Here is a 24917-nt window from a genome sequence, read left to right as displayed (position 1 = left end):
AAATAATTCCTCCATCACTATGATGGTTTTGTGGTTGGCCCATGGTAATTGCATTGTGTGCAGTTTCACATGTGAAACGATTAACGAACTGCTCAATAATAATGAAGACTTTCATTGTTTTTGAAGACTAGATCAGCACGGTGGCGCAGCGGTAGAGTTGCTGCCTTACAGCGCTTGGAGCACCGGAGACCCAGGTTCAATCCCGACTACGGGCGCTGTCTGTACAGAGTTTCTATGTTCTCCCCGTGACCGCGTGGGTTTTCTCCAAGATCTTCGTTTTCCTCCCACACTCCAAAGGTGTACAGGTATGTAGTGTAAATTGGCTTAGTACAAGCATAAAACTGTCCTTAGAGTGTGTAGTATAGCGCTAATGTGAGAGGATCGCTGGTCTTGGTGGGCTAGAGGGCCTGTTTCCACGCTGTATCTCTAAACTAAACTTACAAGTGCGTTTCCATCAACTGCAGAGAGTTGTAATTCTTTGTGGAAAAATTGTCTGGGGACAGACACAAAAAGCTGGAGTAACTCAGCGGGCCAGGCAGCATCTCTGGAGAGAAGGAACGGGTGACGTATCGGGCCTAGACCCTTCTTCAGATATAGTCTGGGAATATTGTTCTGAATCACTAGGGATATTGAAATGCACAGGTTACATGGAATTTATAACTTTAATTATTGCGTTTATTGGTGGGCACAGTGTGCCTTTTGATTATATTTTATTCATTGCACAGAAATTTTACAATATCCTTTAAATAATTCAACCTGTTTTTAACACTAAACTATGGGCCAAGATGAACACCTCCAGATTTCACACAGTGTCTTCTTTCAGATTTCACAACAGGTAATACACAGGTACCAAGGCCACCACTATAAATACATATATCAATTAGCCGCAAATTCGTTAATCTTCACTGAGAGAAAGAACTGGCTTGTAACTTCCTGCTGGATAACGTACAAGGTATGTCTGAATGTTCTGGGTCTGTACTCGCTGGAGTTTAGAGGAATGAGGGAGGAATTCATTGAAACCTACAGAATAATGAAAGGCCCAGATAGAGTGGATGTGGAGAGGATGGTTCCATTACTGGGAGAGTCTAGGTCCAAGATAAAAAGACGTGCCTTTAGAATAGAGATGAGGAAGATTTTTTTTTAGCCAGAGGGTGGTGAAACTGTGGAATTCATTGCCACTAACAGCTGTGCAGGCCAAGTCATTGGGCATTTTAAAAAACGGTTATTGATAGGTTCTTGATTAGTCAGGGTGTCGAAGGTTATGGGGAGAAAGCAGGAGAATGCGGTTGAGAAGGAAATATAGATCAGCCAAGATCGAATGGTGGAGCAAATGGCCTAATTCTGCTATGTCCAGTGGTCTCCTTATGCCACATTTGATTTCTAACTTGTAAACGTTAATGGTGTTATTTTAATCGTCGGCAGTTGCGAAAAATAACCTGCGTTTTTAAGGCCCTTTTTTTGATCCTCCACAAACTGCAGAGATTTGGATTGATGGTTTCAACATCGGACATAGAACATCGGACATAGAACGTACAACACAAGGACAGGCCCATAATGTCTGTGCCGAACAAGATGCCAAGGCCGTCACGTGATCCGTAGGGAAATCATTTTAAGGCAATCATGTTCCTCCTCATGTCCTTGAGATCGTGACCTCCGAGACTGATCACCAGCAATCCCTTAAAAGTTTTCTGAATGTTTGATTCAACTATCGTTTTTATTTTTAAAACAATTTACTTCAGAACTCCTGCTATCATGAAGACATCAACGCTGGGGGTGCCTGAGGGGATGGTAGGAATGCCTGTGTTATTATGGAATCCTGCAATCTGAAGAATCATCACGACTCCGCAGGATAGTTCACATTCTGTTCAGCACAGTTCAGCAATCATCAGAGCCCTTTCAAAATTGTATTAATTTACAAGGTGTCTAGTCCTAAATGGAGCAGTCACTGCTGGTAAAAGGCATTTACTAAAAGCATTATCTTGTGAGTGACAAATTGGAGTTGTAATGTCTGGTAAATGGACTTCCACTTCAATTTCTGTCAAGGTCGTTCCATCTTGGGGGGGGGGGGGGGGGAGAAATTGGTGCAAGTGAGTCAGTAGCAAATAGGCAAGCTAGGCAAAGAGGAAATCTGCTCATTAATGCCTTAATGTTCAGGTCCATCATCCCCTTCACCTCGGGGGGGGGGGGGAGCGACCACTTTGAGTGTCACGCAGTGTCAGAAACTAACAAAGGGTCAGCATACTTTAAAGAAATAGGCCAGAGTACCCTGCAATGCGATGTTTGCAGAAGCTCTGCTCTATCTGGGTAAGAATAAATTTACTCAAACTAGCACAACAAAACAACAAGCATAAAACATCGTCCCAAAGCATTTCCAGATGATGGGAGAACCATCCCGACTTAAACTACGATGTAAAAAAAACCCACAAAGCTGTTGTTGTAACTCAGCAGGTCAGGCAGCACCTCTGGAGAACATGGATAGGGTCAGACTCCTTCTTCAGAATAGCATCTGCAGTTCCTTATGTCACCAGCAACTGCAGTTCCTTGTGTCTACATTAAACTGTGAAGAGGAGGTTTGGAGATATAAGAATGGGAATGCGATAAAAAGGATGGGTGATGTTTTGGGTCGGAACCCTTCTTCAGACTGAAAGCGGAGGGGAGGGGGGGGGGGGGGGGGACGAGGAAAACTACCTCCAGTTCCCTCCCTCCGCTTTCAGTCTGAAGGGTTCCGTTCCAAAACATCACCCACCCTTTTTTGTCAAGAGATGCTGCCTGACCCTCTGAACCCTCCTCCAACCTCATCAATTGTATCCGCTGCTCTAGATGTCAACTTCTTTACATCGGCGAAACCAAACGCAGGCTCGGCGATCGTTTCGCTCAACACCTTCGCTCAGTCCGCCTTAACCAACCTGATCTCCTGGTGGCTGAGCACTTCAACTCCCCTTCCCACTCCCAGTCTGACCTTTCTGTCATGAGCCTCCTCCAGTGCCAGTGAGGCCCACCGGAAATTGGAGGAACAGCACCTCATATTTCGCTTGGGCAGCTTGCAGCCCGGCGGTATGAACATTGACTTCTCCAACTTTAGATAGCTCCTCTGTCCCTCTCTTCCCCTCCCCCTTCCTAGTTCTCCCTCTATCCTCCTGTCTCCACCTATATCCTTCCTTTGTCCCGCCCCCCTGACATCAGTCTGAAGAAGGGTCTCGACCCGAAACGTCGCCCATTCCTTCTCTCCTGAGATGCTGCCTGACCTGCTGAGTTACTCCAGCATTTTGTGAAATAAATACCTCTGAATTACTCCAGCACTGTTTGTCTATCTTCAGTATAAACCAGAATCCGCAATGCCTTCTACACTGAATGGGAATGGAATTGATTTGAGAGCCAGCATAGACTTCATTGGATGAAAGAAGGATTCTGACCCAACACATTGCCTGTCCATTCCCTCCTCAGTTGCTGTCTGACACATTGAATTCCGCCAGCACTTTCTGTTCTTCCACATTGCAAAGAAATCTTGATAAAAGGAAACAAAGAGTTCCCCGTCTTACTTTCCACCTTTAAAGATTACTGATTAACTCAGAATTACCAGCTTAAGTGAAAGCTGTTCAGATAAAAAGCCAAAAAGCTAAAACAACAAATTAGGCATTGTTGCATAAGCATAAAAAGCCCCTCCAGTATAGGGTTGCCAACTTTCTCACTAGCTGTTGGTGTAACTCAGCAGGTCAGGCAGCACCTCTGGAGAACATGGATAGGGTCAGACTCCTTCTTCAGAATAGCATCTGCAGTTCCTTATGTCACCAGCAACTGCAGTTCCTTGAGTCTACATTAAACTGTGAAGAGGGACAAAAGGTGATGTCACTGCCCTGCGCGACCTCACCACCCAGCCAGCCAGCCAGCGGCCACTTGCTCCCGGCCCACCAATGGTGGCCCCCTGGGCCGGGAGGCAGGTTGCTACACAACTTCCGTTAGGCTTACATTGCCCCCGGGCCTACAGCGTCCGGGCCTACAGCGCCCCCCAGACCTAATAGGGGACAAGGGCAGTCCCGTACAGGACAAGCCAATTTAGCCCAATATACGGGATGTCCCAGCTAATAAGGGACAGTTGGCAACCCTACTCCAGTACCACCTCCAAAATTAAACCTTCATTCATTCAATGATTCGATGCTCAGACAACACCAACAAGTGAATCTCATCCAGTCTGTAAAATGATGCAGATGAATGAAAAATATATCTAACAAAATATCTGAAAATGTCTGACATAACCTTTATGGTCTTGGTGCATCAATTAGTCAAACAGTGCTAACTATTCTCTGGAGCTCCTGAGCGTCCACAATGACATGACACAGCACTGAAAGTTGTGCAGTTCTGATGCTGAAATACTCTCGATTCATAAGGTTAATGGCCCAGGATTTGCAGCAAAATAATTGCAAAGTTCTGAAGTTGAAGTAAGCTGTTGGCGATATTTTTCTGATATTGGTGTCTGATAAAGGAAACCATAATGATAGAAAATGGCTGCAAGGATCAAGGGTGTTTAAATTATTTTTTTATTCTAATGCATATTTGTGTGTGTAAATGTCAAGTGTCATCATTTTTAATAATTCGAGATGTTTTTCTATTTTAAGTTTAAATAATTTTCAACATCTTTTGAATGTTTCTGAATCTCAGAAAGGTTTTGATGGTTGACTAAACTGAGAGGGCCGGGATCAATTGACAAAGAGTTTCCTCCGGTGTGGGTGGAGATTAACCAGCTCCCCATCTCCCCATTCCAACACCTCATGTAGAATCAAGGAACTGCAATGCTGATGACAAAGAAAGGAGACAATGTGCACAAGGATACATGGCTACTCAGCGGGTCAGGCAGCATCTCTGGAGAACAAGGATAGGTGACGTTTCGGTTCGGGACCCTTTTTCAGTCTGAAAAACGCGAGTCTGTAGAAGGGTCCTGGCCTGAAACGTCACCTATCTATGTTCTCCAGAGATGCGGCCTCACCAGCTGGGTTATTCCACCACTTTGTACCCTTTTCCGTAATACAGCCTCCACAGTTCCTCGTTTCTACATTTTGTCTGCTCCATTGCGAAATCTCCTCAATGTATGCGTACTTTGAAGACGACCTCCTCCTCTCTCTGATGGAAGATTTGCAAGACCCTCTCTCAATGCTCCCCCTCTATGATTCCTGCTGCTCTCAGAGTCTGAAAAAAAGGGTCCCAACCCAAAACGTCACCGATCCCTGTTCTCCCTTCGCTCAGCCTGTCTCAGCCTACGTGATCGTCCGGTTGCCAAAAACTTTCATTCCCCTTCCCATTCCGTATTGGGCCTCCTTCACTGTCAGAATGAGGCCAAACGCAAATTGGAGGAACAGCACCTTATATTTTGCTTGGCCAGCTTACAACCCAGCTGCATGAATCTTGAATTCTCTAACTTCAAGTAACCCTTGCATTCCCTCTCTCTCCATCCCTCTCCATACCTCCCCCACCTTAGTTCTCTGACTGGTTTCACTGTCGCCCTGCTCAGTTCACTGTTTATATCCTCTCGTTATCACCTTCTCCACAACTGACAATGAACATTCTATCTTTCCTTGATCCAGCATTCCATGATCCAGCATTCTGGCTAGCTTTGATTTGTTATTTTTCACGCCTTTCATTCATTTGTACTTTGTAACTTGTCATATCTCTAGTTTCCATCTACCCTGACTCTCGGTTTGAAGAAGTGTCCCGACCCGAAAAGTGACCTATTCGTTTTCTCCAAAGATGCTGCCTGACAATAGGTGCAGGAGCAGGCCATTCGGTCCTTCTCCCCAGCACCACCATTCAATGTGATCATGGCTGATCATTCTCAATCAGTACCCCGTTCCTGCCTTCTCCCCATACCCCCTGACTCCGCTATCCTTAAGAGCTCTATCTAGCTCTCTCTTGAATGCATTCAGAGAATTGGCCTCCACTGCCTTCTGAGGCAGAGAATTCCACAGATTTACAACTCTCTGACTGAAAAAGTTTTTCCTCATCTCCGTTCTAAACGGCCTACCCCTTATTCTTAAACTGTGGCCCCTGGTTCTGGACTCCCCCAACATTGGGAACATGTTTCCTGCCTCTAACTTGTCCCGTTGAGTTACTCCAGCAAACACAATTATTTCAAGTGGGCTTGTATACAAAAATAGGGATGCAACGTTGAGGCTCTGTAAGGCGTTGGCAAGGCCGCATTTGGAATACTGTGAGCAATTTTGGGCACCATGTCTGAGGAAGGATATGCTGGCTCTGGAGGGGGTCCAGAGGAGGTTTACAAGAATGATCCCAGGAATGAGTAGGTTAACCTATGATGAACGCCTGACAGCAATGGGCCTGTACTCGCTGGAATTTAGAAGAATGAGGGGGGGGGCCTCTTTGAAACATACAGAATATGTTCTTTTGTGCTGCAGCATACAGACTATGCACATACATATTCTGTTGTGCTGCAGCAAGTAAGAATTTCATTGTTCTATCTGGGACATATGACAATAAAACACTCTTGACTCTTGAATAGTGAAAGGTGTGGACAGAGTGGATGTGGAGAGGATGCTTCCATTAGTGGGAGAGTCTGTGACTGGAGGTCATAGCCTCAGAATTAAAGGATGTTCTTTGAGGAAGGTGAAGAGAAATGTCTTTAGTCAAGAGGTTGGTGGAATTCTTTGCCACAGAAGGCTGTGGAGGGCAAGTCAATGGATATCTTTAAGGCAGAGATAGATAGATTCTTGATAAGTACAGGTGTCAGGGGTTATGAGGAGAAGGCAGGAGAATGGGGCCAGGAGAGATAGATCAGCCATGACTGAATGGCGGAGGAGACTTAATGGGCCGAATGGCCTAATTCTACTCCTCATAACCTTATGACTTCATGACCACCATGCCTAACACCTCATGTGATGACTTCCCATCTTGAATGCCCCAGTAAAATGCTGGACCTCAGTACAGCTGACGGAACTGCCTTCTATCTACCCATGAGGAATGCAAGAGGCAAGCGATATTCAGTCCTTTTACAAGCAACATTCTGGATGGAATCCAGAGTGATAAAGTGTGAGAATGCCTCCAAAAATCTCTTATAAAGATTCAGGAATCAAATATCACAGATTGATCCTGACAAACACTTCATCAGAAATACAATCTCAGAATCAATTCCAATCTTTGCCAAGATAAAAAATGTATGAATTGAACTTAAGGTGCTACCCTTGAATCTGAAATGATAGATTTCGATGATATTCGTCTGCAAAAAATGAATGATCAAAGCATAAACTTTAACAGGAATGATTTATCCAAAACACCAAAGAGGTTGCGTGAATAAAATGTTGGTAACAAAACCTTTTGCTGCCAACTGTTGTGGCTCAGCATGGCTCACCTGGTGATACAGTGAGTTGGAGTTATGGTTCAAGTGCCAAATCACTGAGCATAAAAACCAAGGTTGGCATGCCAGTGCTACGCTGCCAATGTGCTACACTGTTAGACAAGCAGCCATTCAAGAGAGAAATTAGCCCAAACCTGGGATGCTCTTCCAATAGACAATAGACAATAGGTGCAGGAGTAGGCCATTCAGCCCTTCAAGCCAGCACCGCCATTCAATGCGATCATGGCTGATCACTCTCAATCAGTACCCCGTTCCTGCCTTCTCCCCATACCCTCTCACTCCGCTATCCTTAAGAGCTCTATCCAGCTCTCTCTTGAAAGCATCCAACGAACTGGCCTCCACTGCCTTCTGAGGCAGAGAATTCCACACCTTCACACCTACTCTGACTGAAAAAGTTCTTCCTCATCTCCGTTCTAAATGGCCTACCCCTTATTCTTAAACTGTGGCCCCTTGTTCTGGACTCCCCCAACATTGGGAACATGTTTCCTGCCTCTAATGTGTCCAATCCCCTAATTATCTTATATGTTTCAATAAGATCTCCCCTCATCCTTCTATATTCCAGTGTATACAAGCCTAATTGCTCCAGCCTTTCAACATACGACAGTCCCGCCATTCCGGGAATTAACCTAGTGAACCTACACTGCACTCCCTCAATAACAAGAATATCCTTCCTCAAATTTGGAGACCAAAACTGCACACAGTACTCCAGGTGCGGTCTCACCAGGGCCCGGTACAACTGTAGAAGGACCTCTTTGCTCCTATACTCAACTCCTCTTGTTATGAAGGCCAACATTCCATTGGCTTTCTTCACTGCCTGCTGTACCTGCATGCTTCCTTTCAGTGACTGATGCACTAGGACACCCAGATCTCGTTGAACATCCCCTCTTCCTAACTTGAACATAAATGCATAACTTTGAAGGGAAGTGGAGAATTTTCCAGTGTCTTGGCTAATACTTATTTAAATATTGATCTTATAAATATCAAGTGTATAATATCAATGAGGGGAACAGAAAAGGTAGACAGACGCAGAGAGTCTCTTGCCCAGAGTAGGGGGAATCAAAAACCAGAGGACATAGGTTTAAGGTGAAGGGGGAAAGATTTAATAGGAATCTGAGGGGTAGCTTTTTCACACAAAGGGTGGTGGGTGTATGGAACAGGCTGCCAGAGGAGGTAGTTAAAGCTGGGACTCCTGCAACATTTAAGAAACAATTAGACAGGTTAGAGGAACATGGGCCAAATGCAGTCAGGTAGGACCAGTGTAGATGGGACACATTGGCCGGTGTGGGCAAGTTGGGCCGAGGGGCCTGTTTACATGCTGTATCACTCTGATTGAGTAGTCAGGCTAGAGGAATATGGGCCAAATGCAGCCAGGTAGGACCAGTGTAGGTGGGACACGTTGGCCGGTGTGGGCAAGTTGGGCCGAGGGGCCTGTTTCCACGCTGTATCACTCTATTGCTAAAATCAGATTCATTGATAATTGTTACTTCACTCTTTGCTGCCACATTTTCTTAACAGTGACGACATTTCAAAATCATTTTTATTGGCTGTCAAATGCCTTGGATTATCCTGGGGTCATGAAAGATACTGTAGGAAAATGAACATACAAATTTAAAACACTCAATCCTTCAAACCTGCTGCAATATTTAATAAAATCATGGCTGATTTGTTTACAAACTCAACTCTGCATTTTTGTCCGTCCGTGGTAACTTTCACCCCCACTTCTGAATTTACTTTGGAGATAATGTGGGGGAACAGGACTTTGGCCCACCAAGTCCGCGCCACCCAGCAACCACCCCGTCACCAGCACTATTCTACACACCAAGGACAATTTACACTTTATAGAAGCCAATTAACCTACAAACCTTTACAGTACGTCTTCGTAATGTTGGAGGAAACCCATGCAGGTCATGGGGAGAACTTACAAACTCCGAACAGATAACACCCATAGTCAGGATTGAACCCGGGTCTCTGGCGCTGTGAGCCAGCAACTCTACCGCTGCACCACCGTGACGCCGCTAACTTAAAAAAGACTCGACTTCCACCAGCCTTTCAGCAAGAATCCGAAAGACTCATTGTGCTTGAAGAGAAAGACAATGCTTCACATATGTCTTAAACGGATCATTGATTATTTTAAACAGTCATCTCTATTTCCAGATTGTCCCACTGATGCAAAGCGACTGATTAAATTCATCTTGTTTTCCATTATCAATTCCGCAGACTCCTGCAGATGCGCCCTAGAAAGCATTTTGTCGGGATGCATCACAGCACGGTTTGGGAACAGCTCCATCCAAGACTGCAGGAAATCACAGAGAATTGTGGACGCAGCCCAGGCCATCACACAAACCAACCTCCCTTCCATTGACTCCACCTGCACTTCATGCTGCCTCAGCAAGGCCAGCAACATAATCAAGGATGAGTCACACCCTGGCCACTCCCTCTTCTCCCCTCTTCCATCGGGCAAAAGGTACAGAAGTGTAAAAACGCACACCTCCAGATTCAGGGACAGTTTATCAGGCAACTGAACCATCCAACCAACAACTAGAGAGCAGTCCTGAGCTACTATCCATCTCAATGGAGACCCTCGGACTATCTTTGATCAGACTTTACCTTGCACTAAATGTTATTCCCTTCATCATGTATCTGTACACTGTGGACGGCTCGATTGTAATCATGTATTGTCTTTCCACAAACTGGTTAGCACGCAACAAAAGCTTTTCACTGCACCTCGGTACATGCAACAATAAACTCAACTAAACTAAGACTTATTTTCTAGAGGACCAATGCTCAAATTGTTAACTTTTTTAAGTGTCTTTGGAAACTCTCTATCAGTTTTCACATTTCTGACTAGCTTTATTTCTACTCTAATTTCCCTTTACTTATTAATCATTCAGTCATTGAATGCCATTATCAGTAAACATAGATGTTAGGCTCTTCCCTCGGTGGTTCTCTTTCTTATTGGAATGAATCTATTCTGTGTATTCCAAAAGATTTCACCAATTTATACACCGATTAATTCCCCCCATTATTTATTTATGCTGCACCTCTCTGACAACATCCATTCATTTCAGCCTTTGTCATACTGTATGGTTACTGTTTGGTGACCTACACATCACTACGATGCTCCCACAAGTGACTTCTTGCCTTTCTTACTTCTCATCTCCATTCAAACCTCATTGATCAGCCATGATTGAATGGCGGATGGGCCGAATGGCCTGAATCTATTCCTATCCCTTATGCTCAAACAAACCTCAAACAGGTAAAAGAATGCTATTGCATTCTGGATTCAGTACGTTTTATTACAGTATATGTGAATAGTGCACCACTGTTTGAAAGTGTTATCTTTTAGCATCAAAGTAATTTCATTTGTTTTCAATTATTATATTTTTCTAACAGCTTGCAGAAGAGAAAATGACTGGCCTACACAAAAGCATCTGCAATATTGTTGGCTTCTCCACTGATCCGACTTTGATTTCGTTTTACGGCAGAGATTAGGTAAACGCACAGAGTCTTTTGCTCAGAGTAGGGGAAACAGAGAACCAGAAGAGATAGGTTGCAGGTGAGAGGGGTAAGATTTATTATAAATCTGAGGGGTAACCTTTTATTTTTTTACACAAAAAGTGCTGGGTGTATGGAACGAACTGCCGGGGGAGGTAGTTGAGGCAGGTACTATAGCAACGTTTAAGAACAATTTAGGTACATAGATTAGATAGGGTTTTTGGGATAAGGGCCAAACACAGGTATGTGGATGGGGCATGTTGGTCGGCGTGGGCAAGTTGGGCTGAAGGGCCTTTTTCCACGCTGTTTGGCTCTACGACTTCCTATGAGAGATTAAAGGTATGAATAGTCTGGTGAAAATTGATGTCTGACAAAAGCCTGGTGAAAACCTTTACAGTCACACACAGTGTTAAATAATGTCCTCAAAACATGAATTTGAAACACGATCCAGCTGCAATAATCGGATGTGGTTACTTCATTAAAAATACAACTTTTTCGGGAGCTTTACATGATTAGGATTTAGAAATTAACATGAATCTAGAAAAGGTTTAAATATTGACATAGATAATCTCACACAAAAACTAATACGGGTCAAATCAAAATACGTGATTAAAATATTATTCCCACCCTGGCTTTTCATGATTAGCTGCAGGCTGGATTGATCAGCTGGGTAAAAAAAATTTTTTTTAATTCAATGGAACAAGTAAAGATTAGTGAAGAAAAATCCCCAAAATATTTGATGTTCTTCATATCAACGAGAAGAAAACCTTTAACATTTGCATGAGAAATTAATTAACTGAAATTCATTACTTGATTTATAATAAGTTGCACAGTAATTTAGCACTGGATTATGTGTGTAATTTACTGGTATTAATATATTTCTAATAGGGCTCTTGGTTTTGTAGATAATACAGAGTTGTGTACACTCAGACCCTGAGGTTGTGTCCTTAGATTAATAATCCAGCAGATAACACTGCAGGTAGACTGCCGAGATATTAATCATATCATCAGCTGGAATATTGTGCATTCAGTCAGCATAGTTAATGGTCTCCTTCCCCGGTTTACAAATGCATAACAAGAGGAGTTGAGTATAGGAGCAAAGAGGTCCTTCTGAACAGGGTTGTACAGGGCCCTAGTGAGACCGCACCTGGAGTACTGTGTGCAGTTTTGGTCTCCACATTTGAGGAAGGATATTCTTGCTATTGAGGGCGTGCAGCGTAGGTTTACTAGGTTAATTCCCAGAATGGCGGGACTGTCGTATGTTGAAAGACTGGAGCGACTAGGCTTGTATACACTGGAATTTAGAAGGATGGGAGCGGATCTTATCGAAACATAAGATTATTAAGGGGTTGGACATGTTAGAGGCAGGAAACATGTTCCCAATGTTGGGGGAGTCCAGAACCAGGGGCCACAGTTTAAGATTAAGGGGTAGGCCATTTAGAACGGAGATGAGGAAAAAAAATTTCAGTCAGAGAGTTGTGAATCTGTGGAATTCTCTGCCTCAGAAGACAGTGGAGGCCAATTCTCTGAATGCATTCAAGAGAGAGCTAGATAGAGCTCTTAAGGATAGCGGAGTCAGGGGGTATGGGGAGAAGGCAGGAATGGGGTTCTGATTGAGAATGATCAGCCATGATCACATTGAATGGTGGTGCTGGATCAAAGGGCCGAATGGCCTCCTCCTGCACCTATTGTCTATCGTCTAAAGCCCGCACATATGAACGAAAGAATGAATGACCCTCTATTGTCAAATGGATAAGTCACAGTGATGTTCTTTGTTTTGCGTATCCACGATATGCAAAGAGTCACCACATAAAGGGCGCCGACAAAGTTACAAAGTATTCTATCTTGACGTTTGAGAGATCAGCGGGACGGATTTACCAACTCCCACAGAGATGCAGCCATTTTCTGCCGTGAGAGAACTCCGTTCGTGGCTGCAATTCCGATCTGTGAACTGGTCACATTACCAATGGAGTAGAATCCTGCCATCACCTGCGGTGGACCTGCGCAAGTTTTGTTTTTAAGTTAAATTCTGCAAAGTCGTAATGTCCTGATGCATTCTGCTCCTAACAAGGCTTGGATAGAGTGGATGTGGAGAGGATGTTTCCACTAGTGAGAGAGTCTAGGACTAGAGATCATAGCCTCAGAATTAAAGGACGTTCCTTTAGGACGGAGATGAGAAGGAATTTCTTTAGTCAGAGGGTGGTGAATCTGTGGAATTCTTTGCCACACAAGGCTGTGGAGGCCAAGTCAGTGGATATTTTTTAAGGCAGAGATAGATAGATTCTTGATTAGTACGGGTGTCAGAGGTTGTGGGGAGAAGGCAGGAGAATGGGGTTAGGAGGGAGAGATAGATCAGCCATGATTGAATGGCAGAGTAGACTTGATGGGCAGAGTGGCCTAATTCTGCTCCTATTACTTATGACTTTTATTTCAAGTATCAATTTCACCAACCACTTTGTAAACTGTGTTGGTTGCATGTAAACAGTACTAAATAAGACTCATGTGCAGACAGAGTGTTATAGCATGTTTAATCCAAGACTGCCCAACATCTAATTTATATCATCTCTGTGCTGGGAATGGTGAATGGAGTTTAATTCAGATAAATGCAGGATGCTACATTATGGAAAAACCAAACCAGGGCAGGATTTTCACAGTGAAATATAGGGCCCTGGGGAGTGTTGGAGAACACAGAGACTTAAGAAAACTGTATTTAGTTCCCCCAAAGTGGTGTCGCAGATGGACAGTGTGGTGAAGAGAACTTCACACGGTTCTTTTGGGTGGGAAGAAGGGCGATAGTGGGAAGGGGGTTGGGGTAGGATCAGCCATGATCGTTTTGAATGGCGGAGCGGGCTCGAGGGACCAGTTGGCCTACTCCTGCTCCTATTTTCTTGTGTTCTTGTGTTCCTTCATCGGTCGGGCATTGAATGTGGAAGTAGCTACCAGAGGAAGTGGTTCAGGCAGTTACAATAACAATATTTAAAAGACAGTTTGACAGGTATGTGGATAGGAAAGGTTTAGAAGGATATGGGTCAAATGCAGGTAAATGGGCCTAGCTTAGAAGGGCATCATGGTTGGCATGCACAGGATAGGTCAACGATAGCCTATTTCCCAGTAGTATGACTCTATAACCATCCATCAATAGCAATTACTCAAATAACTTTGAAACAATTACAATTAATGATGATTGACGATTACAATCTTAATTTATTCAAAACTATTCATTAATGCCTGAGTAAAGAAAAGTCAGTACAAAATATCTGGCTAACTAAAGAATGCGTATTTGTAATTTAAATCATACGGTCATAAGGGATAGGAGAAGAATTAGGCCATTCGGCTTATCAAGTTTACCCCGCCATTCAATCATGGCTGATCTATCTCTCCCTCCTAACCCCATTCTCCTGCCTTCTCGCCATAACCCCCGACACCCGTACTAATCAAGAATCTATCAATCTCTGCGTTAAAAATATCCATTGACTTGGCCTCCACAGCCTTTGGTAGCAAAGTATTCCACAGATTCACCACCCTGTGACTAAAGAAATTCTTTCTCATGTATTTCGTAAAGGAATGTCCTTTAATTCTGAGGCCATGACCTCTGGTCCTAGACTCTCCCACTAGTGGAAACATTCTCTCCTCATTCACACTAACCAAGCATTTCACTATTCGGTACGTTTCAATGAGGACCCCCCCTCATTCTTCTAAACTACAGCAAGTTCAGGCCCAGTGCCGTCAAACGTACTTCTTCACATTATCTTCCCTTTCCTGTTATCGCCAGTTACAAAGTGTAACTCCTGTGAGGGAATTTCAAAACCTTTCATGCACAGCAAAATGTCAATGTGCCTCAAATGGTGACAGGTTCTTTTTCAGCTTAAACATTGTAACATCAACTTTCAACCAGAACCAGTGGATGAATCCAACAAAAACTCATACTCTCAGCTTCCCTGAGTTTTCTTTCCCACGCACAGCCACCGCATGTTCCACCCCAGTTCCTCTCCCCAAATGCGTGGCTTGGGGTTCATTTACTGATGGTTTTCCAATGCATTCCATTCTGCCACGTCATTCTTTGCACCCCAACAAGACGACAAGTATTGGGCACTGTCTAATGAGCTCTTATGGGCGGCGCGGTGGCGCAGCGGTAGAGTTACTGCCTAACAGCGCCAGAGATCCAGGTTCGATCCTGCTACGGGTGCTTGTCTGTACGTTCTCCCCGTGACCTGCGTGGGTTTTCTCCAAGATCTTCGATTTCCTTCCATGGTGAGAATTTGATCACAAACACAACAGAAATGATCTCCCACGTGTGCTGATAATAGAAAATTAGGGCACACGGTGGAAGATAAGTGAGCAGATGCAACAGTGCAGAGAAATGCTAAAAGAATATATCTTTGCAAACAAGGCAGTGAAAGAAACTGTACCATAAATTGTAAGATTATTGAACCTATGAAAGAAGCGATGCAGGTGGATGGAAGTTATGGGTGTTACTTCAGAACATGGGAGATGGGCAGAGAAATACATCTGGGATTCTGAGCTCCATACGTTGGGAGAGTGAGTGTAAAGGTAAGGCTAGATTTGAGCCTTACGTTTAAAGTATACGTGCAGATCCTGGCTCCTTATTAAACATATCTTCTCCGTGGACTGTCACCTTGTCGTGGTGAACAAAGTCCGCATGCCTGATATTCCATGTTTAGTGAATGTTTCGTACTTGCATTTTCATATTTTTGAGCATAAGCATTAAAATGTAACCAAAAATCTAACACTTACAAAAGACAGATAACATAACTTTTGCTCACATTGCACAAAGTTCAGAATCATTACTTAAAGTATTACTCCAACAAAATTATTAATTTGGTGTATCTACTGTGGTATATGTATGGATGCTTCTCTGTGGATTGTCACCTTGTCGTGGTGGAGAAGCTTGTGTGGTCTTGAGATCCTGAGAGCGATGCCATCTGGAGCTACGCTCCTAGTAGGGTCACCTATGGTCAAGGGGGAGGTCCCTGACAAAGAGCAATCCAACCAAGACCTCAATGGTGGAACAGGCGGAGGATGATGGCTGACTTTAGTGGAGCGTCTCAACGGCTGGGAAGGCGGATGAAGGCTGCAGCAGAAAAGGGTCGCCGGACTCCATGCCACTGGATCCTGACCCAGATCTGTCAAGGACCGCGTGGTGGCTGTGTGTGCACCAGTCTCCCCACGTTAAACAAAGTCACGCACAGGCGTCCTCTATGGAGAGGACAGTCATACTCGCTTCGAGTGACCGCCGATGATGATGATTAAACATATGACATTTGGAAATGAATGGCTGAGAATACTCTCAGAAAGAAAAATGGCTTGAAACAAAAATGGCTTTCCTTCACTGAAACCTGGGAATTGCAGCAAAGATCCACGAGATATTTTCAAAGTTCTTAAATAAATGTTTGAAACTGTTTGCAATGTTGACCTAAAATGCCCTGCAGAAAATTCTGAGGATTGAATAAAATGCTAACTTTGAGCCCGAGCTAATGCTACTCATCACTGACATCAACACTAATACAGTTCAAATCCTCCCAGCTAGCAGAGTTTGCAATGTGACCAAGTCCAGAAAATACCTCTTTCAACAGGAGACATTACTGGGAAAAAGCGTTACCACTCTATTTCTCTTTCCCATTCAACTCTGACCAATTTTACCATTCAGCTCTCCCTGACATTTTAGAAGAGCTTTTGATTTGTATAGTGTGTCATGAACTCTTGTCATTGATGATTAAATATAGCGTGAGGAATGTCAATTTGAACAACAGCCTCGGAAGGAAACTGCTTCCTTCAAAACAGCAGATGAAATTGTTTTCATCCTGCACCTCCACGGTCCCTTATCTCAAAGCTGCCAAGCCACTGATTTATTGAACATCAAGAGGCATGAAGCTACGCACCCCTGCCATCTCAGCAAACAACTAAACCGCAATGTCAGCTAAACCGTACCATAACAAATCAAACTTTAAAGCACGGTGGCGCAGCGGTAGAGCTGCTGCCTTACAGCACTTGCAGCGCCAGAGACCCGGGTTCGATCCTGACTACGGGTGCTGTCTGTACGGAATTTATACGTTCTCCCCGTGACCTGCGTGGGTTTTCTCCGAGACCTTCGGTTTCCTCCCACACTCCAAAGACGTACAGGTTTGTAGGTTAATTGGCTTGGTAAATGGGGGAAAAAATTGTCCCTAGTGTGTGTAGGATAGTGTTAATGTGCGGGGATTGCTGGTCGGCGCGGACCCGGTGGGCCGAAGCACCTGTTTCCACGCTGTAATGCTAAACTAAACCAAATAAAGCATACAAAATGTGTAGGAAGGAACTAAAGATGCTGGTTTAACCCAAAGATAGACACAAAAAGCTGGAGTAACTCAGTGGGTCAGACAGTGTCTCTGGGGAAAGGGAATAGGTGACATTTGGGGTCGAGACTGAAGAAGGGTCTCGACCCGAAGTGTCACCTATTCCTGTTCTCCAGAGATGCTGCCTGACCCGCTGAGTTACTCCAGCTTTTTGTGTCAAACTCTAAAGCATCCTGCTTTATCTTTTCATTAGGTGGAAAGAAACCTAAAACAAAAGTCGTAAACAAATCCTAATCCTGAAAGTGCACGTTCATGAAACTGTTGTAATTTCCAATATTTTATAAATCAGGTGGAGTTAAAAATACGTACTAGTCTTTGGACACATCCAAATAAAAAATACCTTGTAGACTATCCATGGTGGGAGGATTTGAATCGTATTACATTGTTGAAGTCAGTGGAGAGTAACATTGGCTGGGGCTCAAAGTAAGCATTTCATTCAATCCTCTGAACTTCTATCGACTCATTGGTGACCCTTGGACTATCCTGGATCGGGTCTGAAGAAGTGTCTCGACCCGAAATGTCACCCATTCCTTCTCTCCAGAGATGCTGCCTGTCCCGCTGAGTTACTCCAGCTTTTTGTGCCTATCTTCGGACTTTACTGGCTTTGCCTTGCACTAAACGTTATCTACACACTGTAAACGGCTCGACTGTAATCATGTATCGCCTTTCCACTGACTGGTTAGCACACAACAAAAGCTTTTCACTGTACCTCACTACATGTGACAATAGACTGAACTGAAATGAACTGAAATGAATTTTCTACAGGACATTTTAGGTAATTGAAACCTACAAAAGTAGTGAGAAAGGGCTCACAATTAAATGTATTTTTGCATCATGATTAAAATAAGTTATACAAACATCTTTCTAACATCTCTCTGAAATATATTACTGGCACAGTGTTTGATTTTGTGAAATATAGTTTAAAATAATTGAGTTCACTGACACAGCAAATAACATGATCATATTCCATCATTTGGAAGAAATACAAATATGTTGCAGCTTCTCAAGTTATTCTACCAACCAAAACTGTTCATCTTGTTATATTTTACAACAAGTAGATTAATATGTTTGTCCTTCAAGGTAATTAAACAACAACTATAGAATCTTAATACATTTAAGTTGTGCTTAATTTGCAACGGATCATTTAAAATCTCTTTGATAACCAAACAATATTAACACAGCATGTTGAAGTATGAAGTCCTTACATCTTCACTAAGCCCCACGCTCAACAGTGGAAATAATCTAAAAAACCATTGCAACAATTTATCCTCCACAAGCTTCAACCAACAGTCTCTAACAGATTCAGTGGCATGGTACCGTAGCGGTAGAGTTGGTGCCTTACAGCGCCAGAGACCCGGGTTCGATCCCAACCACGGGCGCTTGTCTGTACGGAGTTTGTACGTTCTCCCCGTGACCTGCGTGGGTTTTCCCCGAGATCTTCGGTTTCCTCCCACACTCCAAAGACGTGCAGGTTTGTAGGTTAATTGGATTGGTGTATAATGTAAATTGCCCCTAGTGTTTAGTAGGGTAGTGTCAGCTTGCGGGGATCGCTGGTCGGTGCGGACTCGGTGGGCCCGCTTCCACGCTGTATCTCTAAACTAAAGTATTAAAAGTGCAAAGATAACTTAATGTATACTTTCACAAACTATGGGTGGGCAGGAGAGAAGAAATGTAAGAAACAGTGTTTCCACTTGTGGGACAATCAATAATTAAAGGACAATTGTAGTAGATAGTTACGCATAAATTCAAATGCACCATCTTTGTCAGTTGTAAATCTGGGCTGCCAGAAAGGTTGTGTGTCTAACGCATCACCTCAGTTAAATCAGGAATTGCTGATTTCCTCGCATTCAGTGCTGGGACCTTTCACAAAACAGGGGGTCAGACATGCTGCTCATTGCAATACTTGCCTTCACTAGTCACAATCTCGTTAAATGTCACTCGCACCTCCTTCTTACCTCCTGCCATTTGTTCCTTACACTTATCTCCACCCCCCATCTGTTCCTGAATTTACGAGTGCAGTTGTATTTAAGGTAAAAGAGCAGGTCCAAGAAATCCAAGGGCTACGAACCAAACAACAACCCTGGCTGATTTAGAACTAGTTTAGATGAGTGTGGTACAGTGCGGTATATAGTATAGTGTAGTGATACAGCGTGAACACAGGCCCGAAGGCCCACCAAGTCCGCACCGATCAGCGATCACTCGTACACTAGTTCTATCCAGACACTAGGGACAATTTACAGATGCAAATTCACCTGTAAATCTGCACCTTTTTGGAATGTGGGAATCCTATTGTCTATTGTCTATTAGTCAGGGGGTATGGGGAGAAGGCAGGAACGGGGTAATGATTGAGAATGATCAGCCATGATCACATTGAATGGTGGTGCTGGCTCAAAGGGCCGAATAACCTACTCCTGCACCTATTGTCTATTGTCTAAAAACAGAGCTCCTGGAGAAAACCCACGTGGTCATAGGGAGAGCGTATAAACTCCACACAGACAGCTCCCATAGTCAAGCTCAAATCAGGTTCTCTGCCGCTGTAAGGCAGCAATTCTATCCATGCGCCACGTAATGTACTCCAGAAATAGAAACTCGGCTCTCAATCTGCCTTTAATTTGAACATCTAGTGCACACAGAGGTATTTTATCACATTATTACTTGACTGAGAATAGTCACTGGCATGAAATGAAAACTATCATTTTAAGTCATTACAACACACAGAGGCAGTACAACAACATAAATCACCTGTTTCATTGCACCAAGAGTGGATGCATCTCCCTCCACCGGCCTCTCAACCATGTATTTCACACTTACAGTGCCCTCCATAATGTATGGGACAAAGACCCATCATTTATTTATTTGCCTCTGTACTCCACAATTTGAAATTTACAATAGAAAAAAAAACACATGTGGTTAAAGTGCACATTGTCAGATTTTATTAGTGTTTTTATACATTTTGGTTTCACCATGTAGAAATTACAGCTGTGTTTATACATAGTCCCCCGTCCCCCCCCCCCCCCCCCCCCATTGCAGGGCACTATAATGTCTGAGACTCATGGCTTCACAGCTGTTTGTGCATTCTCAGGTGTGTTAAATGCCTCCTTAATGCAGGTATAAGAGAGTTCTCAGCACCTAGTCTTTCCTCCAGTTTTTCTATCACCTTTGGAAACTTTGCTGTTTATCAACATGAGGACCAAAGTTGTGCCAATGCAGTCAAAGAAGCCATTATGAGACTGAGAAACAAGAATAAAACTGTTAGAGACATCAGCCAAACCTTAGGCTTACCAAAATCAACTGTTTGGAACATCATTAAGAAGAAAGAGAGCACTGGTGAGCTTACTAATCACAAAGGGACTGGCAGGCCAAGGAAGACATGCACAGCTGATGACAGAAGAATTCTCTCTACAATAAAGAAAAATCCCCAAACACCTGTCCAACAGATCAGAAACACTCTTCAGGAGTCAGGTGTGGATTTGTCAATGACCACTGTCTGCAGAAGACTTCATGAACAGAAATACAGAGGCAAGATGCAAACCACTGGTTAGCTGTAAAAATAGGATGGCCAGGTTACAGTTTGCCAGGAAGTACTTAAAAGAGCAACCACAGTTCTGGAAAAAAAGGTCTTGTGGACAGATGAGACGAAGATTAACTTTTTTCAGAGTGATGGTAAGAGCAAAGTATGGAGGAGAGAAGGAACTGCCCAAGATCCAAAGCATACCACCTCATCTGTGAAACATGGTGGTGGGGGTGTTATGGCCTGGGCATGTATGGCTGCTGTAGGTACTAGCTCACTTATCTTCATTGATGATACAACTGCTGATGGTAGTAGCATAATGAATTCTAAAGTGCATAGACACATCCTATTTGCTCAAGTTCAAACAAATACCTCAAAACTCTTTGGCTGGCGGTTCATTCTACAGCAAGACAATGATCCCAAACATACTGCTAAAGCAACAAAGGAGTTTTTCAAAGCTAAAAAATTGTAAATTCTTGAGTGGCCAAGTCAATCACCTGATCTGAACCCAATTGAGCATGCCTTTTATATGCTGAAGAGAAAACTGAAGGGGACTAGCCCCCAAAACAACCATAAGCTAAAGATGGCTGCAATACAGGCCTGGCAGAGCATCACCAGAGAAGACACCCAGCAACTGGTAATGTCCATGAATCACAGACTTCAAGCAGTCATTGCATGCAAAGGATATGCAACAAATTACTAAACATGACTACTTTCATTTACATGACATTGCTGTGTCCCAAACATTATGGTGCCCTGAAATGGGGGGACTATGTATAAACACTGCTGTAATTTCTACATGGTGAAACCAAAATGTTTAAAAATGGCCTTTATTAAAATCTGACAATGTGCACTTTAACCACATGTGATTTTTTTCTATTACAAATCTCAAATTGTGGAGTACAGAGGCAAATAAATAAATGATGGGTCTTTGTCCCAAACATTATGGAGGGCACTGTATAAAGCAACTTCACTTTAGTTAGATACTACAGAGGGTCACAGGAATACTCTCAAACGTAATAACCAATCACACAAGGTCCCTATTCGGACAGTTCATTCAAATGAATGGTTTCACCCCTCACCTGACTGCTTGTTTACCATGTGTCCCTGTGGCCACACAGCTTCAGAAAGCCCAAATCCTTCTTAACCCAACATCGATTGTAATGGCAACTTTCCGACTTTTCCAATGACTTATTTCCCAATTGCCATTACGACACAGGGAGTAGGAGTGATCTTACGCAGACCCAACAGAACAGATCTTCCAGTCGTTATTTCCAGGTTAATTAGTTGTTTATTGAAGTAGTTGTACAAACAAGGAGGTGAACATACCAGGCTTTACTTATTTTGCATACAAGTCATAGCCGGCTGCTCTGTCCCTGATCTGGTCTCAGGTCTGTCCAGTCGCTGGTCTATCCAGGTCTGGTGAGAACTGTATACCCTCCCTCCCTGTGTCTGGCACTCCATGTCCCTTATGCCCATTTACACACACCACCCTGTGCATCAAACGACCGCCCCCAAGTGTCCAAAATAATACGGCAAGATATATCTAGACAAAATAATATAATATGCCAACAGTAGCTAGCCTAAACATAACTGGCTCCTACATCCATAATATTGGTAAGAAGGAACTGCAGATGCTGGTTTACACTGAAGATACACACAAAATGCTGGAGTAAATCAGAGGGTCAGGCAGCATCTCTGGAGAAAAAGAATAGGTGATGTTTCGGGACGAGACTCTTCTTCAGACAGAGAGTCAGGGGAGAGGGAAAAGGCGTGCATTTTGCCTAGTTCTCCAGGAGTCTTTAAGTATAGAAGTGTATATATATATATATGGGGCGGCACGGTGGCGCAGCGGTGGAGTTGCTGCCTTACAGTGCCAGAAACCTGGGTTTGATCCTGACTGTACGGTGTCTGTACGGAGGTTGTACATTCTCCCCGTGACCATGTGGGTTTCCTCCAGGTGCTCCGGTTTCATCCCACACACCAAAGCCGTGCGGGTTTGTAGGTTAATTAGTTTCTGTAAATTGCACCTAGTGTGTCGGATAGAACAAGTGCATGGGTGAACGTTGGTTGGTGTGGACTCAGTGGGCCGAAGGGCCTGTTTCTGCGCTGTATCTCTAAAACTAAAACTCAGGGGGAGCAAGCAACTCTTTACATTCTCCCCCATACTATTACTGGGAAATCAATGGCGTGGGAGCTCACCACTGATTGAAGTCAAGATGATCCCACAAAAAACGTAATGTTCATCATCATTATTGATTGCTTTAACAAGAGCTGGTATTTATTTCACAAAATGCTGGAGTAACTCAGCAGGTCAGGCAGCATCTCAGGAGAGAAGGAATGGGTGACGTTTCGGGTCGAGACCCTTCTTCAGACTGATGTCAGGGGGGCGGGACAAAGGAAGGATATAGGTGGAGACAGGAAGATAGAGAGAGAACTGAGAAGGGGGAGGGGAAGAGAGGGACAGAGGAGCTATCTAAAGTTGGAGAAGTCAATGTTCATACCGCCGGGCTGCAAGCTGCCCAGACGAAATATGAGGTGCTGTTCCTCCAATTTCCGGTGGGCCTCACTATGGCACTGGAGGAGGCCCATGACAGAAAGGTCAGACTGGGAGCGGGAGGGGGAGGGGGAGTTGATGTGCTCAGCCACCGGGAGATCAGGAATGAGTAAGATATCTGCATCAGGGGGCAAGGGGTTACACAGTGGAATCAAAGACTAGTAGATCATGAGAATAATAAGATGACGGCAGATTTCATAGGGGGAGAAAGCTAACCATTTCTGTAAATGTAATTACGATTCGAAGATTGTCCACTGTTGCCCAGTTGATGAGATAAAGGATATCACATAAAAGATGGAACTATACATCAAAAGAGATAGGAGATTATTGAAACCTGTGACGTGACAACTAATCACTTCGGGTTTACTAGAGGATAAATTATGGTCTTAATTCTAGGCTGAAAAGATAACTTGTTTCTGGGTGGCCAATATTAAAGAGTGATAGGGTAGGAAAAATCGATGCCTGCATGTTCAAAGTTAATGTTCTCAGACACTGGAACAGGTTGAAACAAAAGACGGTCACGGATATTTTTCAATTGACACCAACCTGCCTGCAGTAAGGTGAAAACAACCCAGAGGTGGTTTACAAGAATGATTCCAGAAAGGAGTGGGTTAGCATATGATGAGCGTTTGACAGCACTGGGCCTGTACTCGCTGGAGTTTAGAAGATTGAGGAGGGACCACGTGAAACTTACAGAATAATGAAAGGCATAGAGTGGATGTGGATAGGGTGTTTCCACTGGTGGGAGAGTCTAGGACCAGAGGTCACGGCCTCAGAATTAAAGGGCGCTCTTTTAGAAAGGAGGTGAGGAGGAACTTCTTTAGCAGAGGATAGTTAATCTGCAGAACTCATTGCCAAAGAGGGCTGTGGAGGCCAGTCAGTGGATATTGTTAAGGCAGAGATAGACAAATTCTTGATTAGAACGGGTGTCAAGGGTTATGGGGAGAAGGCAGGAAAATGAGATGAGGCAGAGATCGGCCATGATTGAATGGCGGCACAGACTCAATGGGCCGAATGGCCTAATTCTACTCTTAGAACTTGTGAACACCAAAATAACTAACCTCTTCCTCTTGCCCAGTTGTACGAATGGTTGACAATAACACTTCTCCCAGGCTGCAAGGTTTCTAATCGAAGGGGCTGTAAATGTAGCTCACTGGTTCTAGCAGAGCCTTTGGATGGTAGGATGTATTTTGGCAATCCTTTGTAAAACCAAGCGCCAGATCTCTTCCAAATCTGTAAAACATGATTAAAATTAAAAAAATTAGCTCTGTGCCTAAGTTCTATTGTTAAACATAATATAATTGCAAATACTTGTGAAACGTGTAAAGGGATTTTCATGAAATTGGTCATATTAAACATTTTTAATTAAGCATTGTCATACAATGCTTCCATGAATCTGTAAAATGTGCAAGTCCACCTTTAATTGAGGAAATTGTTCCCAGGGTAGACAAGTCTAAAAGTAGGTGGGACGGGAAAGATTTAGAATAGACCAGAGGAACAACTTTTTCCACGCAGAAGATGGTGCACATGGGGAACGAGTATCCAGAGGAAGTGGTATAACTACAACATTTAAAATACAGTTGTATCCATGTACCCATCTCAATGTGTCTATGCTGTGATTGTACCCGCCTCAACTACCTA

General features: G+C 43.6%; 1 protein-coding gene across 2 annotated transcripts in view; it reads right to left on the bottom strand.

Annotated features, from left to right (window-relative positions):
• The window catches only part of LOC144606539 (rab effector Noc2-like), a 143105-nt gene that overhangs the window by 23195 nt on the left and 94993 nt on the right, over positions 1–24917 (bottom strand). For both annotated transcript variants that reach the window (XM_078422792.1, XM_078422793.1), the window contains exon 6: positions 24338–24509. In XM_078422792.1, the coding sequence (XP_078278918.1) occupies positions 24338–24509 (172 nt within the window). The remainder of the gene's footprint in view (positions 1–24337; positions 24510–24917) is intronic.

This window comes from Rhinoraja longicauda, chromosome 26 (genome assembly GCF_053455715.1).
Source record: "Rhinoraja longicauda isolate Sanriku21f chromosome 26, sRhiLon1.1, whole genome shotgun sequence".
In the NCBI taxonomy this organism is placed as follows: Eukaryota; Metazoa; Chordata; class Chondrichthyes; order Rajiformes; family Arhynchobatidae; genus Rhinoraja; species Rhinoraja longicauda.
Note: the sequence above shows the minus strand (reverse complement) of the source record. Positions and strands in the feature narration are given on the sequence as shown.